Source organism: Ipomoea nil, unplaced genomic scaffold (genome assembly GCF_001879475.1).
Source record: "Ipomoea nil cultivar Tokyo-kokei standard unplaced genomic scaffold, Asagao_1.1 scaffold1259, whole genome shotgun sequence".
Taxonomy (NCBI): Eukaryota; Viridiplantae; Streptophyta; class Magnoliopsida; order Solanales; family Convolvulaceae; genus Ipomoea; species Ipomoea nil.
The window spans coordinates 3107299-3130010 of record NW_017617687.1 but is presented as its reverse complement, the minus strand read 5'-3'; the positions used below and the strand labels follow the sequence as shown (position 1 = coordinate 3130010).

At 38.3% G+C, this 22712-nt stretch overlaps 1 protein-coding gene and 1 long non-coding RNA gene across 2 annotated transcripts; both read left to right on the top strand.

Annotated features, from left to right (window-relative positions):
* Positions 1–1543: 1543 nt before the first annotated feature.
* LOC109184353 lies at positions 1544–4435 on the top strand. The gene is made up of 4 exons (XM_019334348.1): positions 1544–1725; positions 1812–2737; positions 2833–4053; positions 4140–4435. The coding sequence occupies exons 1-4, from the start codon at positions 1544–1546 to the stop codon at positions 4433–4435; spliced, it is 2625 nt and encodes an 874-aa protein (XP_019189893.1).
* Positions 4436–4473: 38 nt separating this feature from the next.
* Positions 4474–17833, top strand: LOC109184386. The gene is made up of 3 exons (XR_002054767.1): positions 4474–4483; positions 17552–17690; positions 17751–17833. It is a non-coding gene; the product is annotated as an uncharacterized LOC109184386 (long non-coding RNA).
* Positions 17834–22712: the final 4879 nt, after the last annotated feature.

Sequence of the window (22712 nt, the reverse complement as noted above, 5' to 3'; positions counted from 1 at the left end):
ATGGGTATATATTATTGTTTTTTTCCTTTACAGAGAATGAGAATCGTACAGTCATGGATGCATCGTACATGTCATCCATTGAATGCAACAACAATACACACAATCGTACACCCCTACGTGCTGTTTTCCAAAGTTCGCTAAGTACGCCTTTAAGTATTGTGACAAATGGTAAGTGTGTTCTATATGATAGTTAAATTATCTAATTAATTGTTGCTAACCATATTTTGGTTATGAAATTCACAGCTTCGACCGCAATTCGTACGACAATTCGGAATTTGCCTTTGCAAGATTTATGTAGCAGAATACCATTAAGCAACATATCCAATAGTACGACCTTGAACAATCATTTTTAACGTCTATAAAAAATTTTTAAGTTGTGATAATTAACATCCTAACAAGTTTTTTTTACGGCTCTTATATAATTAAAGAAAATATCGCGTGGGTTGACGGGGACCGTGAGAAAGCACCTATTACGAAGCGCCACAATCATTCGATCGACTTAAATAGAACCCCAGATTCACAACTAGGTATCCAAATTTCCAATCCATCGATGTATTTATTCCTTATAGCAAACTACACATTCTAATTACGAATTCGGTAGCCATTTATAATTTTATATTGGTTAATAATAATCGTGGTTGTTGAAATCCACAGTATCTTCTCCGTTACGGATGACCATAAATACTACACCAACGCAAGAATTGAGTAGCATGATGCCATTTAGCAACATATCGAATGGTATGAACTTCAACAAATATATTGTAATTATATGTATAGTCAAATTAATATTTATTGTTCTAACGAATCTTATTAAAAAATATGTTTTATTAAAGCAAGTTGCGGTCAAGTCGATTTGATTCGCAGCAACCCACCTAAAGTTGACCGTCCAAGTTTCTGCTTCGACTTAAATCTATCACCAGAGTCGCAGATAGGTATAAACATATTTTCAAGAAGAGGTTTTTAATTGGCACACATTTATAATTATTCATTTAATATAAAACCAAATTAAGTACAATTGGATATTGTTCGTTTAGGTATGGAAAGTAATTGTTGCATTACAAATGACAATAATATGAAAAGAGTCCTGGTAGAGCCAGAGAGTGAAAGAATCGAGCAGTACCGCAATTTGTTACCAGATTTTCAGGAAGTTGTTGAACCGTTACATGACAATATGCCCTCAGTTAATGGTGAGTTCATATGAAATGTGGCAGGACAAAAACGTATTATATTTGGACTACAGTAAAATACATTATCGCGCTAACTAATATATATATTTTTTTTAGATTTTTATTTCGATCTAGGTGATCCAGAGTATCTTTGCGAGCATTGTAATTCAATTTTTTGGTACAATGAACGGTCAAGCAATTCAAAGTCATGTGAAAGTCCAAAATACTCTGCGTGTTGTGTAAATGGTAAAATAAAGTTGTCGTTTATGACAAAGCCTCCTCAAAAGCTATATGAGCTATTCTTTACATCAAACGATAAAAACAAATGTTTTTTAAAGAATATAAGGTCATATAACAACATGTTTTGCTTTACGTCGATGGGTGGAAAAATAGATAGAACTATTAACAACGGAACATCGCCTCCGATATTCCGTATCAATGGTCAAAATTTTCATCGGATTGGAAGCTTATTACCTTCACATGGCATTCAACCGAAATTTGCCCAATTATACATTCACGATACAGAGAATGAGATAGAAAATCGCTTAAACTCTTTGAGGTATACTATTTTGTGTTACTGCAATATTTTTGGTATATCATGGATTAATACAAAGTATCTTATATTATTTATTCTTCCTTTTTTAGTGCCGAAAACAATGGTTCTGCGTTGCATAGTGAGGTAGTAAATGACATTAAGCAAGTTCTAGATGAACACAACGTGTTGGTTAAGTCATTCCGAATGGCCAAGTCGTTTCTGGAGTCTAATCCTCAAAGTCAAATCAGAATGAGATTAATAGGAAAGAGGACTAAAGATGCCAGGACTTATGCGTTACCAACTACTTCCGAGGTTGCTGCACTCATTGTTGGAGATATAGACCCTTACATGGGTCAACGGGATATTGTGGTCAAGTGTAGGTCTGGAGGACTGAAACGAATAAATGAATTAAACCTGGCCTATTTACCATTGCAATACGCAATCTTATTTCCATACGGGGAGGATGGTTTTCGAGAAGATATACATTTTGCAACACTTGGTACAAAACGAGATTTTTCAAGAAAGAGTGTTTCACAAAGAGAGTACTTCGCGTTCCGTATACACGAAAGATTAAATGAGATCTCAACAATAATGTATGGCAGAAGGTTATTCCAACAATTCTTGGTTGATGCTTATACTATGGTTGAATCTTCGAGGTTGCTCTATATTAGGTTAAATCAAAAAGCTCTGAGGTGTGAGGTGTACAAAGGTTTGTCTGATGCGTTGACTCGCGGTGAAGTTCAACCCAGCTCTCAAGGGAAAAGAATAATATTACCATCAAGTTTCACTGGAGGAGCAAGATACATGATACAGAACTATCAAGACGCCATGGCAATTTGCAGATTCATAGGTTATCCAAATCTGTTTATTACTTTTACATGTAATCCTAAATGGCCAGAGATACAACGATTCTTGCAGAAAAGAAACTTGAAAGCTGAAGATCGTCCCGACATTGTCTGCCGTGTTTTCAAATTGAAGCTAGACTGTTTAATTAAAGAAATAAAGAATGGAAAACTATTTGGTCGTGTAAAGGCAGGTGCGTACTGCATGAGCTTATAATTGTCATTTTTAGCATAATAATAATTATTATTATAATACTTCTATCTAACAATATGAATGTTTTTCTGACAGTAATATACACAATTGAATTTCAAAAACGTGGTCTTCCACATGCGCACATATTACTGTTCCTACAAGCGACTAACGACTTTGCCAACCCGGCTTTTATGGACACGATCATTTCAGCCGAGATTCCCGACAAGCGTTCAGACATTGAGTATTACAAAGCTGTCGAAGAATTCATGCTCCACGGCCCATGCGGTGCTGCAAGGACTAAATCCCCGTGCATGGAAAATGGCAAGTGTTCAAAGCATTTTCCAAAAAGATACATTGATGCATCACATTTTGACCAAGATGGTTACCTGTTGTATCGAAGAAGGGATGATAAGAGGACAATAAAAAAGAATGGAATAGAGTTGGATAATAGATATGTTGTACCACATAATCGGTACTTGCTTTTGAAATACAAATCTCAAATTAGTGTAGAGTGGTGTAACCAATCTAGGTCAATCAAGTACCTCTTCAAGTACGTAAATAAGGGCAATGACCGTGTAACTGCTGAGTTTTATAAGACTTCGATGGATGAAGCGGGTAATGAGATTGTGGATGAGATAAACATGTACTATGATTGCAGATACGTATCTGCATGCGAAGCAGCCTGGAGATTGTTTAGTTTTGAAGTCCAGTATAGGACTCCCCTGGTTGTGCGATTAAGCTTCCACTTGCCTGATTGCCAATCAGTTGTTTTCCAAGACCATGATAACATTGATAATGTACTCAATAGAGAAACCGTTGGTCAAAGCATGTTTAATGCATGGTTTTTAGCCAACCAGAATTTCAAAGAAGCGAGTTTGTTGACTTACATTGAGATGCCTACCAAATTTGTTTGGAAAAAAGACATCTGTGAATGGCATCCAAGAAAGACAAATAGATCCTCAATTGGTCGAATATTCTATGTACCTCCAGCTTCAGGTGAAATATATTATTTGAGATGTCTATTGAACATAGTCCGTGGTCCAAAAAGTTTCAAAGATATTAGGACAGTTAACGGTTTTGAGTACTTGACCTTTAGAGATGCGTGTTATGCGCATGGATTGCTAGACGACGATAAAGAGTACGTTGATGCTATAAATGAGGCAAGCTACTGGTCAACTGCACATTCATTGAGGAAGCTATTTGTTGTTTTACTAACATCATCCTCAATTATTAGACCCGAAAATGTTTGGAATCAAGTTTGGCAACATCTGTGTGAAGATGCTCAACACTATCAAAGAAGAATATTAAAACAACAAGGTAAAATATCTTTTTTTTTACAATATACTTTTCAACAATTTTGTTATGTTATAAGTATAACAATTTGGATGTTGCTATTGTAACAGATTTGGTCTTAACAGAGGAAGAGAAAAAGAACTTTGGATTATTGGAATTGGAAAACCTGTTGGGGCAACAGAACAAGTCTTTAAAAGACTTTCCTCCGATGCCCACACCAAGTACCGATAATACAAGGTTGTTTCAAAATCGATTGGTGTTTGAAGAACTGAATTACAATTCAGAACAATTGAAGGCAGGTTCTGAACTGATGTGTGTCAAACTAACAGAAAAACAGGGTCTCATTTTTGATACTGTTATGCAAGATATTTCAACCAATAAAGGTGGATTATTTTTTGTATATTGATACGGTGGGACAGGAAAGAGTTTTTTATGGAGAGCATTATCTGCTTCAGTTCGGTGCAAAGGCCAGATCGTTTTAAATGTCGCATCAAGTGGCATAGCTTCTTTGTTGTTACCAGGTGGCCGAACAGCTCACTCGAGATTTGCAATACCTATTGCAATAAATGAGGACTCTACATGTAACATTAAACAAGGTAGCGACTTGGCTGAATTGTTGATAAAAACGAGTTTGATAATTTGGGATGAAGCTCCCATGATGCACAAACATTGCTTTGAAGCGTTAGATCGAACCATGCAAGATTTGTTGCGTTTTGTTGACCCTAACAGTGAAATGAAGACGTTTGGTGGTAAAACAGTGGTCCTGGGTGGAGATTTCCGCCAAATTCTTCCAGTAGTTCCAAAAGGTACACGTCAAGACATTGTTTCGTCCGCTATAAATTCATCATATTTATGGGATACTTGCAAAGTTTTAAGATTGACTAAAAACCTAAGGCTAAGTTCGGTAAACAATGGTGTGAACCGGCAGGCATTAAAAGAGTTTGCTAACTGGATTGCCTATATCGGCGATGGAAAGCTTGGTGGGAGGAATGACGGATTCGCAGGGGTTCAAATACCTAATCACATGTTAGTATCATCCGGGGGTGACAACATTAAAGCAATTGTGGAAAGTACATTTCCAATGTTTGCAGTTGGAAACACTGACCCCGAGCATCTGATAGGTCGTGCTATACTTGCACCAACACTGGACGTTGTCAACGCAGTTAATGAATATATGACTGAGTTGCATGATGCCGAAAGCAGGTCCTACTATAGTTCAGACGCAGTATGCAAAGCCGACGGTGATAATGGTATACTTGGAGATGTACACACCCCGGAATTCCTAAACAGCATTCGTGTGTCGGGTCTACCAAATCATACACTGAATTTGAAAATTGGCTCACCAGTAATGCTAATGAGAAATATTGACCATTCTCTTGGGTTGTGCAATGGAACTCGGTTGATAATCACAAAGTTAGCAGACCATGTTATTGAAGGCGAGCTTCTCACTGGCCCCAACAAAGGTACAAAAGTGTTAATACCCCGAATGTCAATGTCACCCTCGGATCCAAGATTGCCGTTCATGTTTCAACGAAGGCAATTCCCATTGATGCTTTCATATGCGATGACCATAAACAAAAGTCAAGGCCAAACGTTGAGTCATGTAGGGTTAATACTAAAGAAACCGGTTTTTGTACACGGTCAGTTGTACGTAGCTGCATCTCGGGTTAATAATCCAGACGGTTTGAAAATACTGATTGTAAAAGACTCAAGTGCAACTACTACATCAACCACTAATGTTGTATATCATGAAGTTTTCAATAATTTGTAATTTTGTAATGTATTGTTTTTATATTACCAACACCTTGCAACTATTAGTAAGACACAATTTTCCTACGTTTTGGCACTGTATTCCCCAATATATCACACAAATCTTAACATAAAATACACACAACTAAAACTGTTTAAATAACATCCCGTGCATCGCACGGGTCAAATACTAGTAATAATAATAAAGCAATAATAATGATAAAGTAATCCTTTATATAATAAAGCTATATGGTTTGGGAAATAATTAGGGCCTGTTTACTAACAGAAAATAATTCTCTATTTTCAATTCTCTGTTTTCTATTCTCTGTTTTCAATTCTCTGTCTTCAATTCTCTGTTTTCGAAAACTGAAGTTGAAAACTTGTTTACCTGTACTTATTTTCGAAATCATATTCTCCATTTACTAAATTAAAAATATACTACATACATATATTTATAAGTTATTTCGTGACAAATTAAAATGTCATTAGAAAACATATTAATTGCAATAATTTAAAATAAGTTGTTCGTGACGAGATGTGATTACAAAACATTGCAAATAAAATTGATTACACCATCAATGATTATAATTTGCCCAGAGTGCATTTGCGATGTCCTCACGCAATTGTAGCATTTGGTCTTGTTCACTCATATCTAATTGTATGGTATCATTGCCGCCACCACTACTACTTCCACCATCATCCACCGTTACAATTAATGCCACAACATCCTTTATTATAAAAAAAAAAAAAAGCACAACATTTAAAAAATAAAATAGCTATATATTATATAATCATATAAAAAATACTTTTGAAAAATAAAATAGCTATATATTATATAATCATATAAAAAATGTGTTCAATTAGAGTTTAAATTTACACATACAAAATTTAAAATTTGCTTTCCAAATGTAATTATCTTAGTTATTATTCGTATTGTGAAAATTATAATATAGATGAAATACAATTAAGAATAAATCAATGTAATTATGTAAATTCTCTATAAGTTTATTTGAATATGCACATAATTAGAGATTATATTAACCATACAAAATTATAATTATAATTTTAATTTTAATTGTAATTTTGTATTCTATAAAAATAATAAATACTTGACCAATGGAAGCTCAAAAATATTATTATATTAAATAATTTAAAATACTTTAGTTTTTCTATTTTTTATTTATATTTATAATAACATAATTTTTCCCGTGCATCGCGCGGGTGAATTACTAGTAATAATAATAAAGTAATAATAATAATGACAACGTCATTATGAATAGGAAATGATGAGAAAGTTCAAGTGCTTGTAGCTCTTCTCATAAGTCATAAATGTAATAAATGTACACATTGTGGGTTTGCTTCATACTTACAGTAGTGCATATATTTATACATACATATACGTGTGTGCGGTGTGCCCCATGTGGGTAAAGGAAAATCAAAGCTAAGCAAAAGGAGGGTCAAGCCTTATTTAAATCCAGTTTCTCCATAGTCAAATCTTGCTTGTCAGTGTTGGGACAAAGCCAGAGTATTGAGAAAACAAATGCAAAGCACTAAAATCCATAAAAGCCTGTGAGAACCAACCAAGTCTTCGAACAAAATTCATCTCTGCATCCTCTCGCGTCATTCCTCTCCTTTTTTTTTTTTTTTATGGTAAAGCATGCATGACTATTTCTCTGTATGTGATATTCGGCGAGGGGAAATCATAGAGGTGTCCGACGTATCAGTGATAACAGATGATGAGTGACCAGTGGACACTACAAATATATCAGCATCGGCGAAGTGACCCGTGGTCCTCGCATGTATACTTTGTGTTTATAAAACATCCTCTCCTGCAAAGCAATTTGAATGTATAGGTATGGTGATGGTTAATCGTGTGTGTATATGCATTGTATATATGCCCATGTCGGTAGCAGTGTAAAGGAAGGAGGTCAGTGGTGATTATATGTACACTGACTTACGCAAAGGGCAGTCTTTGCGAAAGGAACATATCCAGGCAAGTAAAAGTTGATAATGGAGTTTCATATTTTCCCAGCCTAGATAACTCACTACCTTTCTCCTCTCTACGGAAAACTACCTGAATCAATGGACGCCATCAACGGTCTGGCGCTCTCCTTCCATTTTGCCTTTTTTCCGGGCGGCATCAACAGTCACAGCTGCGGGTAAGTCATCTTCTTGGTTGTTGTTTGGCCAGTGTTGTTTGTTGTAGTAGGAGTCGAGTAGTCGACAATGGAGTTTTCATTTTTTTTTCTTTTCTCCATGCCCTTTCTTTGTTTCACATGTTTCAGATTATGCAAAGATTGTGTGTCCCAAAATTAAACTAAGCAAAGCCGCGCCCTTTCTCCTCAACCCACATTTAGCCAAGAAAATCAAATCAAATTTGGATCATATCATTATATCTCAACTATGATGACCAGAAACCCTCAAGGGTGAGAGTACGTTTCCATGGGATTCCCCCCAAAAACTTACAGAAACTCCATAAATAGTTTCAATATCATTTTCTCATTTTTTTTTTCTTTTTTGAACTTGATTTTGGAGTTGAGTGACAGCTCAGTTGTCATCGACATTTGGGGGACTGATACTTCACGGGTCGTGGCTGACCAATCGGTCGCCATTGTGACTGGTCGGTCAGCCCGAGTGGTGTTTTTCTTTTCTTTTTTTTGTTGTCAGATGGTGGTTCTTCTGCTTTTTTCTATCAGACATCTCTCAATCAGTTAGTCTTTTTCAAGCCGTTTATCTATTTCTTGCTTCTTCCAACTCAATACTACGCACGGTGTACTTTATTCATTTGTCTAGGTCACAACATACTCCTGGCCCTTCTTTTTCCAGGTTCTGGAATGTCGCAGGGCTTAAGTGAGCAGTGAGAGATTCCTCTGGATGATGATTATCTGGACTCGACCGTCGATCTTCATATGCTGGCTGACCTTTCTAATGATTTTGCTGGCTGACCTTTCTATTGCTGACATGTCTTTTGGATTGTGTAGGGCCAAGAGCTGATGATAGTGGTTGCCAGGATGGGGTCGAGCAAGGGGATGCTTCCAGCTGTGATCCTGCTTCTTAGATAATGTGTAGCAATTTTTTTTTTTTTTTTAATTTTTGGTACAACTGGGAGTTGTAGTGTCAATTTCTATTCAGCTTGTTTTCCTTTCCTGTTCTTTTTCTACTCTTTTGTTTTGTGTATGTTATTTCCAGCTTTATCCAGTTCCATCCATCTAGTATGTCCATCCGCCAAATATGTTTGAGAACGTGTCTAGTTCTCAAGTTTATCTCATTCATTCAGTATGCCCATCCTCCAAATATTTTGAGAACGTCACCCGTTCTTAGTCAGTATGCCCATACGCCCAACCGCCAACGATTTTTGTGAACGTCGCCCGTTCGTCAAAGATTTTTTAGAACATCTCCCGTTCTTAGACAGTACGCCCAACCGCCAAAGATTTTTGAGAACATCTCCCACTCTTAGCCAGTACGCCCTACCGCCAAAGAGTTTTGAGAACGTCTCCCGTTCTCAGCCAGTATGCCCAACTTCCAAAGATTTTTGAGAACGTCTCCCGTTCTCAGCCAGTACGCCCAACCGCCGAAGATTTTTGAGAACGTCTCACGTTCTTTGTCAGTATGCCCATCTACCAAAGACTATTAAGAGCGTCTCCCGTTCTTTGTCAGTATGATCATCCACTAAAGACTTTTGAGAACGTCTCCCGTTCTCAGCCAGTACGCCCAATCGCCAAAAATTTTTTAGAACGTCTCCCGTTCTCAGCCAATACGCCCAACCGCCAAAGATTTTTTAGAACGTCTCTCGTTCTCAGTCAGTATGCCCATCTACCAAAAACTTTTGAGAACGTCTCCCGTTCTTTGTCAGTATGCTCATCCACCAAAGACTTTTGAGAACGTCTCCCGTTCTCTGTTAGTATGCCCATCCACCAAAGACTTTTGAGAACATCTCCCGTTCTCTGTCAGTATGCCCATCCACCAAAGGCATTTGAGAACGTATCCCGTTCTCAGCCAGTACACCCAACCGCCAAAGATTTTTTGAGAACATCTCCCGTTCTCAGTCAATACGCCCAACAGATTTTTGAGAACATCACCCGTTCTCTGTTAGTATGCCCAATTGCCGAATGCTTTTTGAGAACGTCGCCCGTTCCTTGTCAGTATGCCACTCCGTCATTGGCTTTTGAGAATGTCGCCCGTTCTCTATTTCGATATCCCATACTCCATTTGACTACTTTCTACTAACCATTTTCTATACCTTGATGACTCCTAGACTTGGCCCTATGCCCTATAGCCCTATACCCTATACCGACCAGATTTCATTCATATAACCTCTAGACTCTACGCTAAAACCTTCAGCCATAACTCCCCATTATCTATTAGACTCCCCGTTATATGATATTGCCAGGTTCTTTACTCCGGCAGTTATATGCACTTGTTTCACTATAATCTGATTCCTACTCCATGCGTGACGACCACTGAAAGGTGGGAAGGTCTGTCGACCACCGAGTGGTGGGAAGACGAGTCGACCGTTGAGAGGTGGGAAGATCCGTCTGCCATTGAGAAGTGGTGAGAAGATGAGTCGACCACTGAGTGGTGGGGAGGTCCGTCGGCCACCGAGAAGTGGTGAGAGGATGAGTCGACCACTGAGTGTTGGGAAGACGAGTTAGGATGACTGGTTCACCAAGATGACCAGTCGGGGTGACGAGTTAGGATGACTAGTCTGGATGACCAGTTGAGGTGACCAGCCTACCTGTAACACCCCGTGTTACGACCCCTAAGATCAATTAAATCATTTAATCAATTACCCAAAAGAAAGAATTAAATCACAGTAATTAATTAGGAAGGCCCACCATAGTCCACGGGCCCTTACCCCTAAACCCAATCCTTAGTCCCAAAAGAAATAGAACTAGCAAGCCCATAATATTAGTTCCTAACTAGGACACCTAAATATATAAATAGGGGACTTAAGAGGCACCTAGAAACCCCCACAAGAATAACGCCCCACCTCCCCGAAGAGCTCCAAGAATCCCCCTAGAAGAAATCAAGAAAGCAAGAAAGCTTAAAGAAAGACCCTTCATAGCCAAGGAATTAATTAAGGCCAAGAGGTAACCCATGTCTCAACAAAACCTATTTTCATAGCTATGATTCCCCCTTAGGGTTTCCCCCATATTATTGTGTATTGGCGAGATATGATGATGATTATTGATGTTTGACGTGATGATCCCATGAGGGATCTTGATAATCTTGATATTGAGAGATTCTTGATGATTATATGAAGTTCTTGATGATTATGTGTTGTTCTTGATAATTGTGTGATGCTCTTGATGTTTATGTGTTATTCTTACCGAATCTTGCAATTAGAAGACGAACCGTATTCTTGTTGATATAAAAGTGATTAGAACCCTAGGTTGTATCGTATGATCTTATTCTTGGATTATCGGGTGGGGAAATCGCATGTTTGGGTGTTGATTATATTTAGAAAAGCATGATAGGTTATGTGCCGTTCGTTTCTTGTATTTGATTTGTTAATTGTCTGCGTGTTATCGTTAATTGCGTTGTAAAGTGTCTAAGCATGGTTTCGGGTTCCACAACGGTTCCCGGGGCGTAAAGTGATGAAAAGAGTCAGTGGGGGGTAGGGGACCCGCCACCTACCCACGGCCGAGAAACACCGCCCGGCAGCGGGTGGCCGGCGGGCGGGCAGCTGCCCGCCGGCGACCCGCTGCCCGGAACAGTATTATCCGGCGGGTGGCCCCCCACCCACCGGCTACCCGCTGGAAATTATCCCACCTTGGGATCCCGGCTTCCCCGTTTGATGTTCCCCCGTTCCCCGTGGTGTCCCAACGGACTCCGTTTATCGTGCCTATGTCTAGTTTGATATTTCGGGTACCGTTCGTAGGTTATGGGTCTATTATATTGCATGCTAGTTGAATTGGTATCCCGTTGACCTAGGTGGAAGAATCATGAACCCCTTAGGACTATTCTTAGTATGTGAGGGATCACGCATAGGTTTTGTTATACGTTTTCTCCCCCTTCCCAACATGTTAATGTGGGTTGCATGTACTTGCTATATGTTATGTGTGTGTGTAACCCCGAGTTGGTTGAGATCAATCGGGCTATACGGGCAGTCGGATGGGCTGAGAACCATACCGGCTGTTAACCAGGCTGGTAGAGACCGGTCAGGTATATAAATATTATATAGGACTAAGTTCCACTATACGGGCAGTCGGATGGGCTGAGAACCATACCGGCTGTTAACCAGGCTGGTAGAGACCGGTCAGGTATATAAATATTATATAGGACAAAGGTCCACTATACGGGCAGTTGAATGGGCTGAGAACCATCTCAACTGTTAACCAGGCTGGTAAAGACCGGTCAGGTATATAAATATTATGTAGGACAAAGGTCCATCAGCCGGTTGCGATCGGCTCCTCCGTAATGTGAGACGGGGCAGGGTGCTGCGGGGCCGTGTCAGAGCTATATGCGCTGACCCTCATGTATGGGCATGCGATTGGTCCTGTGGCGCCAACAAAGTGTGCTATTTGATGAGATATGGATGAGTTGTGTTTATGAGTATATTGGGGGATTTGACTATGGGATTTATGCTAGGGATTGTGTATGATGGGTTATGATTATTATTCGTGATCAGCTTTATCTGTCTTGCCTGTTGTGGATTGTATACGCTTGATTATAACTGTTGCTTGTGTCTAGCCTTATCTGTCGAGTCATTCCCGGTTTTAAAAGCTAGAGTCTCGTAGGATATATCTCCATGCTTCAAAATGGTTTTCGTATATCTATATATATCTCTATATGTATTGTATTTCAACGCGTTGGAGTGGGTTACCAGCATCTCTCGCTGAACAGATATATTTGGCTTTCAGGCACAGAAGCATAAGTCACTGGAGCGCGCTAGAACTTGGAGCGTAGAAGTATATAGTTTCCCTTCCGGCCTGCGTGCCATGTTTATGCATTTACATTACTAAGGATATTAGATAGTTAGCCTGTGCACCTGAGTTCTCTAGCTCAGGTGTGGCATAGCACCCCGCACTCTTGTATTATGTTTTGGGATTTAATGAGATTTCACCTTTATTTTATAAGTTTTAAGTATCTTGAAAATCTGGGGTGTTACACTACCTGCGCAGTTTGCCCAAACTAACTACCGGAATTTAGAGGGCATTTGAGGTGGTTTGTTGATGTTGGAGGTATGTTGTCTCTATTAGTTTGATTGCTTTACTCTGGATGATTTTATGTATATTGGAGGTCATCGTCGTGTGACGCTCCCTATTGTCTTTCTGTGGTGCCTGTCTTAGAGAGTGGCAGGACTACCAGGGTGCGATTGACCATCAATCTTTCCTCCTTGTTGTGGCTTTTGAATGCATTTACATGCGAGATTATTTTTCCAAATTAATAGTGTTTCTTGAGCCGCCTTGAATTCTGAATGTGTCTTCTTGGTTTGGATTTGTAGGTCTTGCTTTCCTAGCGAATTATGGGCTTGTGTTTCCAATTTCAGTCTTCCTGTTCTTTGTAGTCGTTGTCTCGCCAACTGGGACTTTCCAGTGAGGGTTCTGTTTTTTCTTCAGTAGGGATAGTGTCCCTTGCTAGTTGCGTGGGTAGTAGCGACCACTGGTTAGGGCGAGTGGCCGGTCTCCCTCTATGGATGGGATCCTCAGCTAGTTGCGTGGGTTGTCGTGACCACTGGTTGGGGCGAGTGGCCTGTCTTCCTCTATGGACGGGATCTTCGGCTGGCTCTGTGGGTTGTCGTGACCACTGGTTTGAGGGAGTGGCATGTCTTCCTTTATGGATGAGGTTTCCGATCTCCTTTTGTAGAGTGGTGCATTCTTCGGTGGTGTGACCTGCTTTCAGGTGGGGGTAGCGACAATATTTAGGTCCCCTAGCTGCCGGTTTCATATACAGCGACCGGTTGATTGGCTGTGAGACGGGTGGTAGTGGTCGGCTCGTGGCCGATGTATAGCGGGGTAATTTTACCCTACACGCTGGTTGGGACCCTAGTTCGGGGATCGCTTTGTAATAGTGGTTGATGTGTTCCTTGTGGACACTTGGTTTATTTCTCTTTTCCGACGGTTGATCACCCAAATGTGTTCTTATATCTTCGCAGGGTCGTTCTTCTTTCCTCTTCCTTTTTTTGTCGCAAGGCTTCCTCTGCATCTGCGTATTTATGGGCCCACTGGATGGCTTGGGCTTAGGTCTTGGGGTTTTTTCTTCGCAGGCTAGTGAGTAGATCCCCAGACCTTAATGCTTCCATGAACAATGTTAGCGTTGCTCGATTGTCCAAGTCCTCTGCTATCTGCATTTGTTCTTGCCATCGCTTTAGAAATTTTTCCAATCTCTCTGACTCTTTTTGTTGTACTGAAGTTAAGGCCTTGGAGTATTTTTTGCCTCTTATGTTTCCAGCGAAGTGCGTTAAAAACGTTTTTGCTAGGGTCTTGAGACAATTGATAGATTGGGGTGGTAGTGACATGAACCATTGCTGCGCTGCCCCACTTAGTGTTGAGAAGAAGGCATGGCGTTACATAGGATCTTCTGCTCCTATCATCCTCATCCCTGTTCGAAAGCTGATCAAGTGGTCATTAGGGTTGCCTGTCCCGTTAAAGGCGGGCATCGCCGGGCATTCAAAGTCTCTTGGTGTGCGATATTCTTGGATTTCTATGGTGAATAGGTTGGTGGACAGCGGAGACCGAGTGGCCGGTCGGTCCTTTTTACCCTTAGTCTACATATGGAGGTCGGGGGTCTCACCACAACTTTCTACCAGGCCATCTGGAGAGCCTTCTCTATTACGCTCCTCTCCTTGTCATTCCTGCGCGCGGAGGAATGCCATTTGAGCGGCTTTCGCTCGCTGTTGGGGATTGAGCCTTGTTTTCCGTCGCGGTCATTCAACTGTTGGATTGTCTTGTCTATGTCGTGCGGTGGGGGGTCGTTTGCCTGAAGATCCTAGGCGGTTGAGGATTGAGATCGTGCGGCGATGTTCTCTGGGTGAGTCCGATTCTTGCGTTTCCTCGGTTGGTCTGTCCCTGTTGTATGCTCTGTCAGAATGATATTGATGAGGGGGGTCCAGTGGGGACTCGCCTCTCAGTATGAAGTCGCACTGCAAGACTCCCAGGAGGTGCTCAGTGGCCTCCACTACAGTTAGAGGAAGTTCGATTGGTTGGGTCTATGGGATGCCAGTGATCGGTAAGAGTGTGCTGGGATGGATCTCCCCCTTCTTCTCGAGGATTTTCTAGATTGACACATTCCCTTAGGAGCACTGACCGACTGGACATCATGAGAGAGGTAGGGCGGTTGAGAGTTTCTCGCAGATCTCGAATGGGTCGGCCATTATGGGTGCCACGTTGAGTGCTCCCCATGATTAGGGTTTCGATCGTGTGTCTTAGGTTTGAGGAACGAACGTAAACTTTTCGTATCGATCCCCACAGACGGCGCCAATGTTAGTTTTATGACTTTTGGGCAGTTAACGGCAGGCCAACACTATCGTTAAAATGACGAGAATATATGAAAAATATAGGAAAAATATATGGCGAAAATATAGGAATGTTGTACTGAAGAATATTGTTGGTCAATATTGAGAGTCGTCCCATTCCTTTATGTGAAGGGTCTATTTATACATATTTTGAGCTTAGAACCCTACAAGGAATAAGAACTCTAGACTATCTCATATTGAGAGTCTTAGTTACATAATGAGACCTAATCCTATTGTACTAGACATATTGAGTCCAATTCTAATTATATTGAGAATAACAGGCCCAATCCTTGACAAACTCTTGGGTTGCTCCGTTCTGTACATCTTTCTTGGGCTTCCTTAATCTCGTCGCTCTCTTGGGTCGGTCCATATGGCCCAGACTTAGTATGATATCCATCATTTATAAATTGGGCAAATGTGCTCGTTCTCTAGCAACTTAGTTATAGTAATCAATTGCTATCCTAATTCATTTGTATAAAGGATATATTTTTGTCTAGATATATAGCAATTTTGTCATTTTGAAAAAAAAAACATAATATCATCGATTATATTTACACATTATTGAAAACCTCTTTGTAGACGACATCGGTAGTCGCAACACAATCTTGTCCATCCTTGTCTAGAGCTAACACCTTCAGTCCATCAAGATGGATGACTTGGGAGAAACAATTGTCCGTGATTAAAGACCAATTTTTTTAACAATAACCCAACGTGAGTTAGTGTTTGACCATGACTTTTGTTCATAGTCATGGAATATTGGCATATGCAAGCATCAAAGGGAATTGTTTATGCTGGAACTTGAAGGGAAATATCGTATCAAAAGGAGTGAGGCGCTTTTAGATTTTTGTCTTTATTTTTTTTATTCATATTGATGTTTTGGATGTCTTTATATTAGATTCAGTTGTCTTTATTTTGTGTTCTTGTATTTTTAAAATCTTTATTCCCATTATTGGATCATACATAACCAAACAACATTATTAATAATCATTTCCATTCCACCCTACTGCCAAACATGCAAAATACTTTCACTAAAACTCATTACCATTACCAAGTATTTGATACTCATTCCGATTCCGATTCCCATGTACGAACCAAACACACTCTAATTTCTTTTCTCAAAAAGCTAATTGAAAAAGTTGTTTTGAACAACTTTTTGAATTTTAACATTTTAGAGTTACAAAAAGCTAATTAACCAAACATTTATATTATTTTTTAACTAAGCCAAATAATTAACAGTGATCAAATAACTCAAAATTGACTGATAAGCTAACTATTTTATCAAACATGGTCCATTGTAAAGCCATAAACAAAGATTCGGTTTGGATATGATAATGAATCAATTTTGAATCATATGAATCTATCTTCATATTGTACTTGACTCACTCTTTTTTTAGGTAAAAATTTTAAGTATCTACTTCTCATCTACTACTAGAGATACTAATGTGTGCTTAAGGTTATAAGGATTGGCATGAGCTTAACCCCATTGGCAAGCCTAGGCACAACTCAAAGCAATTATTATTGCATGGATCATGGTCTACACAATTGTGTGGACCATAAATAAAAAATACATTTTTAATATATTAAGGTACATTATTTATGTACGTAAGGTACATTTTTTGAAAGTACATTTTTAATATACTAAGGATACATTATTTTATATATTGTATTTTCAGTACAAAAATAATGTACCTTCCATACAAAAATAATGTATCTTTAATATATTAAAAATGTACCTGATATTCATGGTTCACACAATTGTGTGAACCATGGTCTATACAATAATTTGCCCAACTCAAAGGTTATTGTGTTTGGGAGGGCATGACATGATCCAATATATAGGGCCATGCCAGGATGACAAATTATGTTGTGGAACCGTGTCCGCCTCCATGTAATATGCAACGTAACGAGCTAAGCCAGTCTGGAGTAAATCCACATTACTTTTTTTTTTTTTCAAAATTAAACCTATAGGCTAAGATTGTAGTTATTTAAATTTACTTTACATGTTTGTAAAATTTATTTTACAAAGAATCTTACACTTGTACTAATGAATTATAAGAATCTTCACGTATTAGTTTAAATTTATTCGTCATAGATTTTATTAATTTTAATTTCTAAAATTTTAAGTTTCTATTTATAAAGTATAGTTTTAACTTTTAACTTTATAAACGTACTAGTTATCAACGTGCTTTGCGCAATAAAACTAATGTCCAATGTGTATTTTTAAATTAGTGTTCTTTTTTTTTGAAAACAAAATTTGTGTTTCTTAATTGGTTAAAGTAGTCATATCATATAATAATGTAAGAGAAAAAAAAGAAGCTAAAATCTATTATTTTAATACATAACATTTGAAGAGGTAAATAGAATGGCAGATCATGCACTTCGATTTGTGACCAACTTCATACATAACCCCCTAATCTTATAGATTACAAGCTGATAGTACTCTGTAGTAAAGCACGTTTCATACATGTGTGACAAACCTATTTATCAAATTGGTGGGACTGGGAATTGTGTTCAGATTTCATTAGAGAAAGTTCGCAGGATTCATGGGAAGCAATTCCATTCTTCTAGCCGCCGACGCGTTTTCTTGATCGTTTTCCACCTATGATAATGTCTTGTGAGTGTTGGAGTCAATCCCCTTTTGCCTCAACTTCTTCTTGATTGAAGAATTTCACATATTCTTAATCTAGTTGTCTGTTCTTCCTGGCAATCTTGCTGCAATCTGAGACCATCTGCCCAACATAAAAAACAAAAAATAAAAAATTGGGATTGCACTGGAAACAAACACCAAATTAAATGACTACATACTACTAATTGTTGTAATTTGACATATCAATTAGCTCAGTTCTCGCGTGAAGATTGTTCGGTAATTGCCTGGAGATTATATATATATATATATATATATATATATATATATATATATATATATATATATATATAAGATTATAAAGTGTAGAGAAGTAAGAAGAGATGAAGGACACAAGATGTAGAGCACAAACATAAGATCTCCATTTCATTAAGCCTTCACATGTATTTATACTAAACTATACAACCCTTCATATGCTTAACATAAACAATATATTAAGTAGAAGGCAAATGGAGAATCTCAAGATTAATGGCCACTAATAAAATATTTATAAGACTCCCCCTTGGCCATTAAATAACTATATTCATGCCTCGTTAAAAGCCTCGCTAGAAAAGCCCAGTGGGAAAAACCTAGACTAGGAAAAGAGTACACGAAGTATATTGATCCATGTGTTGCACAGGTTGCTTCATTAAAAACTTTAGCCTAAGAAAACCCAGTGGGAAAAAACTTAGCCAAGGAAAAGAGTACAACCATAAGCCTTCTGGGCATAATCTTCAAGATTTCAAGGGTTCAGGACTATCCACTCAAGTGCACCAACATCGGTTTCCTCATTAAAAACCTTAGCCTAAGAAAACCCTGTGGGAAAAAACTAATTAGCTAAGGGAAAAAGAGCACAACCATATGTTTTCATAACATAATCTTCAGGATTTCAAAAATCCTCTAGATTGTCCATTCTAGCACAGCTAGGGATTATCGCTCCCCCTGAAGATAACAATATTCTAAGCCTACGCATCCCAATTTTATAAACATATTACTCAAAAGTGGATGTAGGCAGAGACTTAGTGAACATATCTGCAAGATTGTTTAGTGGGACAAACTTTCTCAACAAGAATTTTACTACTCTTCTATAGTTCATGTGTGTAGAAGGACTTATGTGCAACATGTTTTGTAAGGTTCCCCTTAACAAACCTGTTACTTGCTTGTGCAACACAATCTTATTTGTCCTCATATGGGACATTGGGGGCAAAAAAATAACATAACCAGTTTTGGACTTGGCATCATAGGGATCAAATAAAAGAGCCAGTGCTCAAGTAGCCCATCAAAACCACATATGAGTTTCTCATATAAACGTCAAAATCTTTGTACCTCAAAGATGCTGGAGGATATGTTAAATACTATTCCAATTTTCATTGTAGGGGGAAGCACTAAATGTTGTTAGCAATTTCATCGAAAATTCAATACCAGGCCTGATGTGATTATGAAACTTCTAGTTCAATAATAGTGCTCCAATAGGAATGAAGTAATGGACTTCCAGTCCCTAAATATCCTCATTATCATCTTCGAGTCTAAATGGTCCTTTATCTACTTCAAGAGATTATTGGACAACGATTTGTGTGATAAGAAAATAATACTTATCCCTATAAAACATCTTCATGACATTTTTCAAATAGGCTAATTGTTGTATGAAACTTCTTCAAGGAGAAGCTCGATCTTCCGGTCGAGACAATACTTGGATTTCCAAGTCTTTTATTTCAAAACTCCGTCTTTTGGCATGAGCTGATATCACCAAGCTCTCTATGTGTTTCAATGATATTTAAACCATCAATATCGACTGGGATGATAAATAAATAACTCCATTAGCAATTCTTTAGCTAACACATAATGGTACATATTATTTGTACATTCCTTCTTCAGGAGGAAAACGCTCAGTCAATAATATTCAAGTCACAAAGACTTTAGTAGTTTAATGATACACGTTGCGATTTTCACTTTCCTAAAAAAATGTTGAATCCATCAGGGATTTACAAATAAATATTAGCGTCTAATGACTCATAAGTTTGTGGTCATGACGTTCATCAACTGCATATCTAAATTCACAATTCACTGCCAATAATGTTAATTTGCGGAACGTAATGCCATTTGTTGTGGGAGAGAATATTTGATCAAAATCAATTCAGGGTCTCTGCGTAAACCCTTAAGCTACCAATCTCACTTTATATATACCACCATATTGGTTGTATTTACCTTTCGTACAAACACCCATTTGTAACCTACAAGGTTAACATTAAATGGTGTACGTGTTATAAAGAGAATACAGTTTTAGCGAGTTGAGCTGTACATGCCTTAATTGCTCTTTTATACATTAAAAAAAATCAGGGCACTACTAGTGCCTAGCTCTGGATCCAGATTCTCATATATTAAGAGCAATTTATATGGCAATTGTGTTGTCGACAACTATAACATTTTTCATAAATTTCTCCCATAAAATAATGGCGATTTCTAATTCAACCAGACTCTAGCCATTTCCCAAAGATATTTTTATCTGGTCATTCCGCATCTCCAGTATTATGATTTTGGGTGCACCTATAATTTTACTGGGGGTTTTCGCCTTCTGGACGAATGTCTTCAGGACATACTTCTTTAAGCGATTTCAAGAGTGACACCATTTTCTACTAGATTTAGCTTTCCGCGGATTATACCAACATGTCTCCACGCTTCTGGCGTCAAGGAGCATTGGTAGATACATATGGTCCAAGTTGGGGAAATTATATAGGACCTAGTCACTCTTTTTATTAGTATATATATTGACAAATTAATTATCTTCTGAACTTCCAGTCCAGTTTACTTCTTATGAACTTCTAGTTCAGTCTACCTAGTACGTGGATTCAAATATTGAAGATCTTTTTCATCAATCATCCATAGAATTTCTCGGCATTCTTTTAAATTTGAACTTTTATCTCCCCCTAATGCCATGAAATGATCTTCATAAAGTGTAAAGTCAACGTATCTAATTATATATTTATCACTTTTCATGGGCTCTAAGAATTTAAATAACAGACGGAGGTTTATCATTAACATATACATGCCCACAAGGTACGCTATGGTGGTGATATAAGAAAAGGACTACACACTGTGAATAAAACGCGGATGGGAAATGTTTGGTTTTATACCACGTACTAGGTTCTAGGGGGAATTATTATGATATGCAGTAGGTCAGATTGTGATAATCACAATAGCATATAAAACTGATGTCCCCAACAAGAAAATATGTAATCAGATATGAAAGCATACATATCAAATGATATTACAAGGGTACACAACAATCATAGGGAAGCTGTGAAGCTTGTCAAATAAAATAGATCTTCAAGATCTTCCAAAAATCCTTATCCTCAACTTTACATTAGTTCACTCACTGGTTTGGGAATTGCTTCGTGCAAATTCACATGATATAATTCACTCCCTCATTTTCTTCGGGCAAACTAATATGAAATAATTTATTCCTTCGTTTGCTTCAGGCAAATTGATATGATATAATTCATTCTCTCGTTTACTTCGGGCAAACTGATATGATATAATTCGTTTTTCTCTTCCAAACCAATAACATCTAAATCAATCATATCATGTATGGCAATAAGTCAAATATCATTTTTATAAAGGAGTATACCACTCCTTAAACAGCACAGAATTGTACTAAGTCATAGTCGGAGATGATTTTTGTTGACATCATAAATTTAGTCAAAAGAGGATTATGATAATTTGTTGATAATAGCAATCCTTCCGGGATTGATATAGGATTTATGGAACAAATAATAATTCAATTTTGAATTAGCAACCAGTCAATTACATACGAGAGTCATGTTGCATGCATGAGAACAAAATCTACTATACTAATAAGAGCCCAAGAGAGTTAAGCCTATAATGGGTAGAAAAAATGGCGGTATCAAATGAATGGCTTAGGTTACTCCAATTTAAATTTTTTCAAATAATTAGATTAAATGAATAGCTCAGATTACCCAATTTTAATTTTTTAATGAGTTTTCCCTAAATACCCACACACTGTTATTGAATCTGTTAATAATCTTAGATTTCTCCGTTTAGTACTTCGTAGAATAAATAAAAATTTTCGGCTCCGGTCACTTCCAAGGCTACGGCAGTTTTAAAAGTTTTTGTTGTGTTCCTACTCCGTTTCCGCCTCCCCTACGATTCCTCCTCTCTTGCGAGCAAGAGCCAACGACGACGACGGAAGACTCCTCCTGCTCTGCCACAGCCGCCAACAAGGGTTCCGCCTCCACTGCGCTTCCAGTTACTTCCAAATTCGAGGTATGTGTTTGAATTTCTTGTTGGATATTTGTGTGTCTCAATTTCTGCTCTTCACCATCTTCGGGGGCAACAATCCAAATCTCGTCTTTTAGTCAGTTTAATCAATTGGGTTTACTTACCCTTCCTAATGGTCTAAACTCAGTCTTGGGTTTTCCATTTAGATTCAATTTTGTATATCTTGAGTTTGTAAATATTAAATTCATAATGTGGAATGGGCAGAAGTTTGCCTGGGATAATTTTGGGAGGAGATTTCCCAAAGGAATTGGGTGGAGGTTTGCCTAAGGGACTTGGGTGGAGATTTGCCTAAGGGACTTGGGTGGAGGTTTGCCTAAGGGACTTGGGTGGAGATTTGCCTAAGGGACTTGGGAGGAGGTTTCCTAAGGGGCTAGATTTGCTTTGGGGAAATTTGCAGGAGAAGTTTTTCTTGCATGGCAAGTTCTAGGCATTTAATATTATATTAAATGCTTAAGAATTCTCTAGACCTTCCTGGTGTTATAAATAGGCAGCATCCTTCATCTTCATCAGATTATCCCATCCCATTCTTTCTCATCTCATACGAAATATGCAGAGAGT

Coding starts and splice junctions, on each gene's coding strand:
- LOC109184353 (XM_019334348.1), top strand. CDS start 1,544: ATGGGTGGAAAAATAGATAGAACTATTAACAACGGAACATCGCCTCCG. Junction 2,738..2,832: donor ATTTGGTCGTGTAAAGGCAG/GTGCGTACTGCA, acceptor TTTTTCTGACAG/TAATATACACAATTGAATTT. Junction 4,054..4,139: donor AAGAATATTAAAACAACAAG/GTAAAATATCTT, acceptor CTATTGTAACAG/ATTTGGTCTTAACAGAGGAA.